Source organism: Hipposideros armiger, unplaced genomic scaffold (assembly GCF_001890085.2).
Source record: "Hipposideros armiger isolate ML-2016 unplaced genomic scaffold, ASM189008v1 scaffold_134, whole genome shotgun sequence".
Lineage (NCBI taxonomy): Eukaryota > Metazoa > Chordata > Mammalia > Chiroptera > Hipposideridae > Hipposideros > Hipposideros armiger.
In genome coordinates, this window is record NW_017731484.1 from 2,416,460 (window position 1) to 2,428,736 (window position 12,277).

Consider the following 12,277-nt stretch of genomic DNA (forward strand, 5'->3'; position numbering starts at 1 on the left):
GAGGAGGTTCTATCTATTTCCTTTCCCTGCCCACTTAACCCTCAAGGCCCTAGGATTCTAAAGAGTCACGCCTCTCCTTGAAGTGAGAGAGGCATCTGTGTGGGAGGGCAAGAAATTAACATTCTTGTTTTGGTAAGTGATGTTTTCTATTACCTTGCTGTGCTGTGTTGGGATTGTCTTTCTTCTTTAAGAGGGAAGGCCAGAGTTAGGGAGAAGGGCAGCCTGATTGAGTTCACCTTCCTGTTCCAGGTGGAACTGGAACACCTGAAAAATTCATCAGATGCACTCTGAGCCTTCCTTTGCCCATTAGAAAGTGTCCCATTCCAGTTCTCCTTATAGCTACCCTCCTTCCATCCAGCGACAGGGTGAACCCCTAGTCCATTAGAAAGATGAGTGAACCAAGACCCGTGAGGCCTGGGCCCTAGTCTTCACTCTACTTGATTCAGTCACCAGTTAGTTATGTGACATGTTCTTCACCGCTCAAGGCCTGTTTCCCTCCCCTTAAAATGGGGGTTATTATCCTGGCTTATACCCCAGAAAGGATACATAAAGAATCATTCATGTAAGTGTCTGCTGTGTGCCAGGCTCTGTGCTGGATGCTAAGGATTCTAGGAGGAAAGATGACCACTCCCTCAAGGACATTTCCGCTGGCTCAGAAGGAAGGTCACAGCACAAGACAGGGCCTTGATGGATGTTTATAAATCACAGAGAAGGCAGAGGAGAAGGGAGCCATGAAAGCAAGTGAAGTCACAGCGATGTGAGCACTTGCCATTCCAAGGGTGTGTATGGGGTGTCCTCTCTGCCAAGGCACTCGGCTGGGAGCTTTGAAGAAACACAAGGGCCCCATCCTCAAGGAAAGAACTGGCATTCTGTCAGAGGCATAAGAAATACACAAATAATTATAGGACAGAGCAGGATAAAAAGGTGCCAAGTAAAGGATCGCATTCATTTGGTGTTTGGGAGGACCTCATGGAGAGGTACGGGGAGCCAGGTGGGAGGAGAATTTAGTTGTCAGGAGAGATGTAAAGAAACCCCTGTCAATGAGGAGGAGGCAGAATTAACTTGGCAACTGATTAAATGTGGGGAGCTGGAACAAGGGAGACATCGATGGTGCCTTATTGAAAGACAGTGTCACTGAACCCAAAGGTGGTGCCTTCTGGCTCTGGCCAGGGCCATGCAGAGCAGGGGCGTGCTCAGTCATTGTGTCTGTGTCTTTGCTTCTCTTATTGACCAAGTGCGAGAAAAGAAGGACGTTCCCCTTGGCCCCGAAGACCCCAAAGAAGAGGATGGTTCATTTGATTACAGGTGCGTGATCTCCTTGGCCCCTGTTCACACACAGTGCCTCCTGTTGGGTGGGCCGTCCTCACTGCCCCTGAGGCAGCACCCTCCCCACAGAGCAGCTCGGCTTGGCTGAGAGGCCACTGCATTGATGCCCTCGCCCATCGTCCATCGGGCTGTCACCTCTGCCTCTCTGTGACAGCACTTGCTTGTCCTGATTGTGCCAGACCAGGCTGTCCCCACACTGCCCGACTCACACTCATTCCATGAACAGCATTTCTTCATTCATCTGCACAACTCGGATTGATTGAGCTCCTTCTATTATACATGCGATTCCACCTCTTTACTCTGAAAACGAGCCCTGGGTCCTCAGCTTCCACTCTGCCTACACCCCACCCCAACCCTGAAGGTAATAACCCAGGGAAGCCATATTGTCAAAAATCATGGACTAGGCGAGGGATAAAGGGCAGTTGGGGGGCGGTGGGGGGGGAGCACTAGGCCTTTTCCTCATGAACTTGAGCAATATCTCTGGGCTCTAGCCTGAAATCGGCCTTGGAGAGGCATTCGGTCCAGTGCCTGTCCCAAATGAGAGGACTGAGGCCCAGACTGAGAAGCGACTTTGCCACCTAGTGAGTTAGTGCTTCCAGCTACTGCCATTGTCGTAGGCCTGTGCTCGTCCTCAGATCCAGACAGGCCTTCTGATCTGGCTTAACAAAGTGGTAATCTGTCCATTTTGATGGCAAGTATATTTTGAGTTAAGGAACAATACAGGATGGGTCATGGAGGTCTCATTCCCAGACTGAGTGGGGTGGGAGGAAACACTCTCATCAGAGCCCTTCCTCCTTCCTCACCCCACCCAGTCACTCTCTGGGGCCAGGTCACCCGTCTCCTCCTCTGACCTCTCCTTATTCCGTCCTGGGCCTCCGCCACTCTGTCCATCAGCAGCCTAGCAAGCAGGTCAGATCAGTGGGCGGCAGAGCCGCTGCCCACACAGGAGACCATCTGGCGGCTCCAGGACCATGTCCGTCCATCCAGTCCCAACCTCCCCATGAGCCTCCCAAAGGGCAAGCGTGAGAGAGCCTTCGTCTGACTCTCCTCAGCACCCCTGGGGGGGCCCCCCCGCATCCCCATGAGCTGAGAGCTGTTCCCTGGTTGTCCGTTCCGAAGGCCATGGGGCTTTCTGTCTCCCCGGCCCTCAGTGCGGCCACAGAGGAGGGGTGAGGACCTCCGCATACAGGGCCAGGCAGCCTATGCTATGAGAAGCTGCTGCTTCAGGTACCTCTCCGCCCCTAGACACTAAGACTGGTAGGCAAAACCGCTGCCTCCAACCCACCCCACCACTGCCCCACTGACACTGAGGCTGGCTCTATATGCACGTGCCTCACACCGCGCATGCACCCCTCAGCTTTGCCTGGGGGTGGGGAGGGTTAGGTTCTGCAGCATCCATCCTAAAGCCCCTCCTGGGATGAGTCCAAGAGTCCTAAACTGGGACAGGGCTAAAAGTAATACATCAGAGGAAAAACCAAGTTTCTGGGTGGGACAGACCTGGGGACAAGGGGGAAATTGGCTCACCCGGCTCCACTCTGTGGCCTAGCTGCCAAAGCATCTCTCTTGTGAGGTTCCCTCTACTTCCCTCTCCTTTGTCTGCCCTCCTGGTGCTCCAAGGTCATTTGGAAGGCGGGGCCAGGGTTCCCCAGCCATCGGCTTCTTTCAAGCTTCCCTTAGGAGAGGCCCGTGCTTTCCAGACCTAGAGCCCCTGTCCCCTCAGAAACCTGACACACTAAAGCCCCTCCCCTGCCTCCCACCTGCAGGGCCATCCCTTCCCTGCCCCGTGGTTGCATTTTACTTAAGTGCCTGGAATGCCCACAAATCACAGAGCCCCCATCTTCACATTCCTGCGGGTAGGGTGGAGGGTCCTGGGGAGGGGGTGCGTGTGAAAAACCCTGGCAGATGGCATAAGGAGCCCGATAATTAGAATCTGCTAGTTCTCTTGAATGTCCATCTACAATAGTTGCTAGATGGGATGTGGCCCAATTCATGAATCGCCTAATAAAGCCAATTAGATCTTCAAATGGAAAAAAAAAAAGCATCTGATAGGTTTCAAAGGTGAGTTCTACTTCCTGCACAAACCCTGGAGACCCACTTCGCTCACTCAGGGCGCCTCTCCTGTGGCACTGCCGCCAGAGAACACAGGCTATGTTAGTGGAGCCGCATTCACTCAGCATGTGTGGGGGGGGGGCGGGGGAAGGACACTAATAGCTTTCCATCTACTAATGCCCAGCTCCTGTCCGGCTCTGGCTCACGGCGCTCCCCTGACAGCTGTCTTTGCCCAGCACTGCTGTTAGAAGCGAGAACAATGGCCCAATATAACGGGAACTCGGCCTGTTGTTTTCAACACCCCCAGGAAGGACTAAGTGTGTGTGTGGGGGGCTGTATCTGCTCAGATCGCCTGGCACCACTGTGGTCTCACCTACTGGGACCCAGATTCTCACTGCTGGTCCTACTGCCTCCTGCCTGGAAACTCATCTCCCTTCTGAAGGACAGCCAGCAGCACCTGGGTCCCCCTCTGAGCCTAAAGGGCAGAGAGTTTTCCAGCCAGGGGAAGGGATGTGGTGCCTGAGCTGACACCCTGCCCACACGGGGTGTCTCACTTGCTAGGGACACAGCAGGCACAGTGGGCAGATGCCACTTTAACCAGCAGCCTCCCAGCCGTCCTTGCTAGTTTTTGTCTCAAGTTGCCTCATATTATCAGCGTACCCCTCCTTCCTCAATCCTTCTTTCACTTGCTAGGCCTAAAGCAACAGCATCTGTTTGTAGATAAACCAGAAAGAGAGAGCTGAGAGAAACAATACCTAGACAGAGAAGGGGAGAGACAGGGCAGAGGCTTGTTTCTTTAAGGCCCAGACCCTGGCTTTTTGTCAAGGGCAGAGCCTTTCCAGGCAAAGTCACAGATGACAGTGAATCAAACGAGCCCAGCCCCTCCTGATGGAGACTAAGCTCCAATGAGAAGGGTTTTCACAAGGCCATAGAACCGCACAGTGATACACTTGCGACTAGAACTCCCATCCTGACCCTTTCATCCTGCCTGGCCTCACAGCAGTGGCCTCTGCCTTATCAGGGTGGCCATCCTCTGCCTGTTCCCACCCCAGAGAGTAGCTCGGCCTCACGGAGATGACCTCAGAGCAGGAGTCTACAAGTATGGGCTCCTATGCCAGCTCTGCACCAACTGACCTCACCTTGGAGAAGCTGCTTGTCCTCTCCAGGCCACAGTTTCCCGTCTGTAGAGCTGGCTGGACAGGGGAGGGCTGGACTGGGTGGTCCCTGAGGTCCTGTCCTCTCTGAACTGTGAGTCGCATGTATCGTGTGTCCATCCCACCTGGGTTTGGGCAGCACTGGGCTGGATTGGGCCCTGATTCTCTCTCTCTCTCTCTCTCTCTCTGGCCAGTGACGAGGACAACAAGCCCCTGCAGGGCAGCCAGACGTCCCTGGACGGCACCATCAAGCAGCAGGAGAGTGATGACAGCCTGGTAGACTATGGTGAGGGCGGCGAGGGCCAGTTCAATGAGGATGGTTCCTTCATCGGCCAGTACACAGTCAAAAAGGACAAGGAGGAGACCGAGGGCAACGAAAGCTCAGAGGCCACATCACCCGTCAACGCCATCTATTCTCTGGCCTAACAGAGCCCCCCCAGTCACAGCCACTACTTCGCAAGTAGGAGGAGGGGAGAGGGGGAGACGAAGCCACCGCCACCTTCAGGGACAAGGGTACAACATGGGGGTCTGCCAAGCTGTGAGGACCACTGACCACCCAGCCAACCACAAGCCCCCTCCTAATGACCCCCCCCCACATCTGGGTGCCACCTGTGTGGGAGAGCTGGAGCCATGGCCAAGCTCAGCCAGAGGGAGCCCGGGCCCCTTGCTCAGCCTGAGAGCCACCCTGAGCCTTCTACCCACACTGCCCGCCCTTAACCTCGGACACACACTCACCAGTGTCTTCTATTGGTTCTGGTACTTTTCACTCTTTATTTTTGCTTTGTGCATCTTCCCCTCCAGACCCAATGTCTCCATTTTCTTTTCCTTTTGAAGAAGTATCCCTGGAAAAAGAAGAGGTGGAGTCTCTCCCAGAAAACTGTAAAGATAGGCAAAAAGGATCGGTCCGTAAAAGAACCTAGAGAAAAGCTGCAGTATTCATACCACGCTGGGCCAATGTATTTCCGAAGGATGCCTTTCTCGCCATATTGTCTCCTCACGCCCGCAACCCATCCGCCTCGGCCTTGTCAGTTGCTAAGCTGGGCTTGGCTCCTTTCTGGAAAATGACAGTATTTTTGGCAGGGATAGGGTGGGCAGGGCTCCTTGCCTTGCTCTGGCTCATTTGGGAGGTGGGCTTACCTCTTGCTCCTCGCTCGTACCCTGCCCCTTCCTCCAGACTGTCCAAGACAAGAGCTGCACTGACTCTGATGAAGGAGTTTGAGGAACAGCAGTGGGCACTGATGGAAAGGACTTCAACTCCAGTGACCATGTACCTCAAGCAGAAGAAAATCAGGCGTCTGGTCCCTGGAGAGCTGTGCTCACCTCAGGAGAGAAGAAAAGGGCTGGGTTTCCTCAGCAGTGACACCCAGGATGCAGGAGAGAGGGCCGTACCCACTGCATCCAGAGTGGAGGGCGCCCCCTCCTGGTCAGGGGTCTGCACTGTTGCCCCCAAGGAGATGGAACCCTGTAATGCAAAAGCTTTGCCGGTGTGTTTGGGGGTGTCAAGTACTGCTCCCCCTTTCACCTCTAGCAGGTATCATCTCTTCGGTCAATTCTGTATGACGTTGAAACTGTGGATGGGGCTCTATTGCCCCAACACTGAGCCAGTGTGTCCTTTCCTTAGGGTATTTACATATCAGGAGACCCTGTGGGGCCACCGCACTAGCAGTGCTGTAAAGCCTGGCCTGGAGGATTCAGTGCTGTTCGTATGCCTTATGCAGCTCTGATCTGTCCCTGTAGTTCCCAGGTTCCCAGCCCCTCCCTGCAAGCCTTGAAGCCTCCAGCAATGTCTGTCTCAAGGAGGACGGAGCGGCCTATGCAAACATCACGGCAGAATCAGAAGTAGCCACTCGACACATGCCCTGCAACCTGTTGCCCCAGATGGAGACACTCGCAGACCTACAGTTCTCAGAGACCGAAGGCGCTGCCTTCATCTACCCCACCTAATCCGCTTTTGAAACCAAAGGTACCTAGCCTCAGAGGAGCAAGATCTTGAGCCTAGGAGGAACCCTGTTGCTGTTGCTGCAGCTAGCATCAGTTTCAGGAGGGGGAAGCTAACCCTAGTCATGGGCCACCTGCCACAGATACAACCTCTGATTTGAGCCTCCAAGCTGCTTGCCACGGGGCCTGGGCAGGGACAGGGCTGTGTCCTTTAGAGATTTTATTAAAGCATCATTTGCCATGTGTTTAAGCCGCAAAGGTATTAGTAATGTTTGCATCACTTAGTAACCAGTCAGTGAAGGTCAAGCCCATAGATACACATACTCTGTCTGCAGGTAAGGAACCATAGCCCAGAGCTGAACCAATTATATTGTTTGAACCTGAGAGCAAGTAACATCCTTTGGCCCCAGCCATGGCTAGGTTTGCTGCCCGGAAGCCCAAGGGGGAGCTCTCATGGTGACGGGACAAGGTGAATAGCAGGGAGCTGGGAAGTGGGCTCCCTGGCTATCCTCTGACACCCTCTTAGACACAGCTGAGTATTCCTAGGCCCAGGGTCCCTGAAGGGTATGTCAGGGAAGCGTGCCTGTGAGCTGAATGAAAGCACCGGCCTTTCCAGAAAACGCTGTGCATCTGAGCAGGGTAGTCCCTTTCTCAGGCCCTGAGTCCGTGTTGTACCATACACGCAAGTGAACTTATTACACTGAAAACGGTCTCTTAGGGCGAGAAGGCCTGGGAGAGGTTATTGTACCCATGCCTCTGCCTCTAGAAGGCCTTCTGGACAACTGATGACCAGGGAAGGGCCTCTGCTACCACTGGGTCTTGGGGAGAGGTGTTCTTCAGCCTGTCTTTGCTCCTTGTTCATGTCCTGCCAGACTCTGTACCATCCCCCATCATGTATGAAGATAGCGCCATCAGCCCTATCACGAGGCTGCCCACACCACCACTCCATCACAGCCCTCCTGGCAGGCAAGCACAAACCTGGGCCTGAAGAACCAAGTTGTCCCCAAGCAAGGATGGCAAGTGCTTAGAGAGATCTGTGGGTTGCAGTGTTAGGGTTAAGGAAGAGCCCTTCTAGGAAGAGGAAAGTCCATTTTCCATGGCGCCCATGCCAGAGTCCACCCAGCTCAGCAGGAGAGCAGCATTGTTCCGCACTCCCTGCCAGCTGGGGCTCTCAAGCAACCACCCCAAAACAACCAACTGTGATGCTAGTAGAGGGCAATGCCATCGGTGCTTCAGCTTTTCTGGCTGGGGGGGGTCGGAGGGGAACAGTGTAGGTCATCTCATAGCGACTAGGAATTCCATTGCCTGTTCTGTGACCCCACTGTGTGCTAGGCCAGAAGAGCTGTGGCTCCCTGTGCCCTCATTTTGTCTGGCGATCTGCTCAGCATCCTCTTGAACACTGAGTGCGAGCCAGGCTCTGAGCCATGGACACCATGGTGAAGAGTCGGGTGTAAACCCTGCCCTCTCAGGGCTGACAGTCCTGGACATGAGCCTTGGGACACAGTGGCCTTGATTGGGAGCACTCTGAGCACGTAAGTCACCAGTGGCCTCAGGCTTGAAGGGAGAAGCTCCAGAGGGAGAACTTGGTCCACAAGGCTGGGCAAGACGGCCTCAAAACCTACAGGGGCAGCTGAGGACACAGCCCTGCGTCCTGAGCCCCTGCTCTGCCCCTCCAGGCAAATGGCTTAACCTATCTGTATTTTGGTGCCTCAGTCTACCCTATTTAGTCCCTCCTTGAATATCTTTCCCCACAGAGGGGCGTGGGCCCACCTGAGGGAGCAGGGGAGGCCAGTGTCTGGGAGCACACCCCTACAGGGACGGGACAGCTGCCTCCCACGTTGCCTGGGTTACAGAGAATGGGACCTATTCTTGATTTGCTTTTGAAGAGATTGCTGAGTTTAAGCTAAAGGGAAAACCAGTCTAGCTCCTTCCCTTGTCCGCTGCCTTTGCTCTGAGAGGTTGGAGGTATCTGGTCACCCCCTCTCTGGCAAGTCCCAGGGTCTGGAGAAGTGTCCACCTGTCCAAGAAGCAGCCAGTGCCAATATTGCTCACCCTGCAAAGGGTGTCTGCCGCCTGGGCCCAGACAGGGCTTTCATAGTTTCCCTGAACACAGTTGGCCTTAGCAAAGGGGTAGAAACAGATTCGAGGATATTTGTGGGTTTCCCAGCTAAGGGGCTGCCTCCCCTCACCCGTAGCCAGCACCCACACATGGGCTCACCCACACATGGGCACACACAGCATACCAAGGCCCCACTGCAGGGCGGACCTCGGGGGAACAGTACAGATAATGGCATTGTCTTGGAGACGGTGATTCTATACCCAGGCTCACTGCAAATGTGAAGGACTTCGTGGGGTACAGTGTACAACGTGGGGCAGGGGGAAGAAGCTGGCCTGGCTGGGCCCCCTTGGGGTGATTCCTGAGGGCAACACCGAGAGAGAACAAGCTTGATGCAAAGGAGAGGCAACCTCCCCCAGTAACTGTACATTCAGTGTCTTTTGAAGGCTCCCGGAGCCCTTTGCAGGCTCAGAGCCAAATCGCAGAGCATTTACAAACAGCCCTGTGACAGAAGGAGTGGGGATTTAACACACTTTTGCCCATGTCTTTGCAAGGCTACTTCGGTAACACTGAAGAGGAGAGGAGGCTCCTTGAGCTTTTGGTCAGCGGGGGCTGGTGCCAGAGAACCACTTCTCAGTGGGAGGGCACAGGCGCCTGGGACACAGGCACAGCACAGTCTCCCCTGTTGACACGTGGGTCACCACGCCAGCAACCCCTGCCCAGTTAGGTCCACTAAAAAGAAGTCACCCTGTAGATCTGGTTGAGATTTGCGTGGTGACTTAGGAGTAGCATAGAGGAGGTCTTTGATTAAAAAAAAAAAAAATCAGGAGTCAGGAATCAAACAAATGAAACAAAGAGCTTGAAATGTCAGGAGACTCAATGTTCTGGGGCAGAGCCCTTCTGGACAGCCCCCTTCTCTTAAACCAGGCAGGGGTGACCATGGGCGTTCAGACCAACCTTGCAGCTGCCCCCAGCCTGCCCAGCCCAAGCCAGAGCAGCACTCTCTCCTTCCCTAAGAATGGACCTTCCTGAGACAGGTTCGGAGAGGGATTCGAAGGAAAGGTGGACAACCTTCCAGGGAAGCCACAGGACCCCACTAAACCAGTGCTCCTCTGTCAGTATATTAGTATTAAATGGATGGTCCATAATGGTAAGGATGGAAACGAGATATGGACAAAGCGTCCAGCTCAGGATCACTTCAGATTTCATCATGAGACGGAACCACAAAGCTGATCTAATTGAGATGATTCATTAGACAGACAAGGACACTAAAATCTGCGGAGGTGAAGGGCCTTGCCCAAGATCACACAGCTAGTAAATCAAGGTGAGGTTAGGGCTTGAACTTGGGCCCTCCAACTCCTTGTCCAGTGTTCTTGCATCTCACCCCCGCTGCCTTCTTGGAAATGGGTGTACTTACCTCTGTGCTGCTGGTTCACCCTGTCATACCCCTTCACCACGTCTCAAAATGACCAAGGATTTCTCTGAGTCCAACATCAGTGTGTGACAGCCTGTGGTGTTAAGGGCAGACCCAGGCCAGGAGAAGGGTGATGAGGTGACTGGCGTTTGTCACTGTGAAGCCTAGACTTGTCTCCTGCTCATCATATATCGGGTCCCCAGCATGCTGTGTCCCTCGGAAGTGAGGACATAAAGACCTCTCTGACCACTCCACCCTTGGCCGCCGGGTGCCGAGGGGCAGCAGCGCCCGTATAAGTTCTGCCACCCTGGGGTTCGCTGGGCTGGAGTTCAGCACATGTAAAGACTTCAGTGAAGCAATAAACACAAAAGTCTGGGGAAAGAAATCCAGAATTTTGTGCACTGCTCCGTTTCTTTTTCAAAAAGGATGCAGATCAGATGACCGTGCCCCACTCCTTTTTCTGATCCCCAAATGTATCTTCCTCGTCAGTGTTGTCCCTTCACCCAGCTTCCAGCTCTTAGCCAATTTCTTCACACCCCTCCTGAGCTGAGCCTCCGTCGCCTGTGACATGTCCGCCTTCCGTCCTGGTCCCACCCCCAACCCATGCTGGACCCCAGAAGACCTCTTGCCGTGTACCCCACCCCCCAAAACACACATTTCCCCCCACCATCCTAATTTGTTCCTTTCAGTGGGGAAATATTTTCTCAGTGTTTCCATCCCTGATCACATACGCACACACCCACAAATTGTCTGATATTTTTTTCATTGGTTAAATATTTAACTCACCATGGCAGACCTTGTTTTAACCCCTCTCACATCGTGTTCTTTCCTTTTTGCGAGTTATTTTGCATTAACCAACGTCAGTGACAGATGCGTCTCTGAGGGTGTCACATATGACCTTCAACAGGGAAGACATCTGGGCCGTGGAGGACCACCTAATACATGGACTTACAAACTGACTGCATGAGCAATGAAAAGGCCAAATTATCCAGAGGTTTTTGGTTTTTTTTTTGAATCACTGTAAAAAAAAAAACAAAAAAAAAAACTGATTTCTTTTGTATAGAGAACACTAAACGTATAATAAAAGTTGTTCAAAATGGACTCTGACCATGTGTTCATCTTCCTTAATAGATATGAGAGGGATGTCAGGGGGTTAATGACAGGAACAAATCAAAGGGTTTTTCATGGGATTATACTTTCAGAATTCTGTGATACCAGCCCCCATCTTGAAGTTGGTCTGATCCTGGAAAACTCATTGGCACAATTTGTGTTAAACAGATTGACTGGTATAGGAATGTGTACGGCCATAGAGACACCCCCTGATTCAACGCGACTGTACATGTGCTCACACACCATTGAAGGTGCCATGTTGGGGGTGCTGGAAAGAGAAACGTGCAAAGCCACTCCTCTTTCTGCACGTCCGCCCTTAAAGGGGAGAACACTGCATTGTGCCTGGCACAGAAGGCATTTCATATTGCTGAATAATTAAAATTGCTTACAATAAGCCAAGCCCCTCAATAGACTCGCAGGAATCTCAATCAGCAAGCAAATAGAAAAGGGAAAGAAACAGAGAGGGTCGTGTTGGTTGAGGGGCTCTGCTCACCTTTTACCACGCCTCCTGTCTTCATGGTTGAGGAGGGATGTATTTGTGTTAATTCTCACTGAGGAGTAGCTGAAGAGCATCACCCAGGCAGGATGAATGGTGAGGGACCCCAGACGTTGTAGCCCCCTCCCTTTCCTCAGAGCGGTGTGGGCTAGAGTGGTCAGGGCTGAGAGGTGGTTCTGCTCATATAGAAAGATAGCTGATAGTTTATAGACAGTAATGGGGGAAGAGGGCAAAAGGAATTCCCTGAAAATGCAGATCCAACTCTCTTAGATAAAGAACCACCAAGTAACTATCCAATCCACCTGTGCTTACCCTCCCTTCAAAAGTCCTCAGAACAGAGCATTGACATGAGATGCTATTGCATCATTAGATTAAAATGAGACCTTATTTCCAGGTCTGGCTCCTCTTGAATTGTCGGATAACTCATTGGGTATGTCATACAACACCTCTAAACCTTCCTACTCACTCCTTGGAATATGAGAAAGATTTTTTTCTTATCACTCTCAAGTTCACAGTCCCTCTGAAATTTGTCCCTTATGTCCATTTGCACTGTCCCACCATTAGTCCAAGCCCTCATCCTAAATTGACAATCTCCTTGCCTCCTGGGTTGCCTACTCCCCCTTGTAACTGCAGCCACATGGATTGCCTAAAGTACAAACCTGGTATGTCACTCCTTTACTTGAAACCTTTAAGTTTGCTACAATACTTTGTTTGCTGCAATAGGGTAAACTCCA

The 12,277-nt window shown here is 52.6% G+C and overlaps 1 protein-coding gene across 1 annotated transcript in view; it reads left to right on the top strand.

The window, feature by feature from the left end:
* The window catches only part of NFASC (neurofascin), a 193,115-nt gene extending 182,077 nt beyond the window's left edge, over window positions 1–11,038 (top strand). Inside the window, exons 29-31 of the mRNA XM_019649618.1 lie at window positions 808–871; window positions 1,147–1,305; window positions 4,724–11,038. Coding sequence (XP_019505163.1) covers window positions 808–871; window positions 1,147–1,305; window positions 4,724–4,955 — 455 coding nt within the window. The 3' untranslated portion in view covers window positions 4,956–11,038. The remainder of the gene's footprint in view (window positions 1–807; window positions 872–1,146; window positions 1,306–4,723) is intronic.
* The last annotated feature ends 1,239 nt before the right edge of the window (window positions 11,039–12,277 follow it).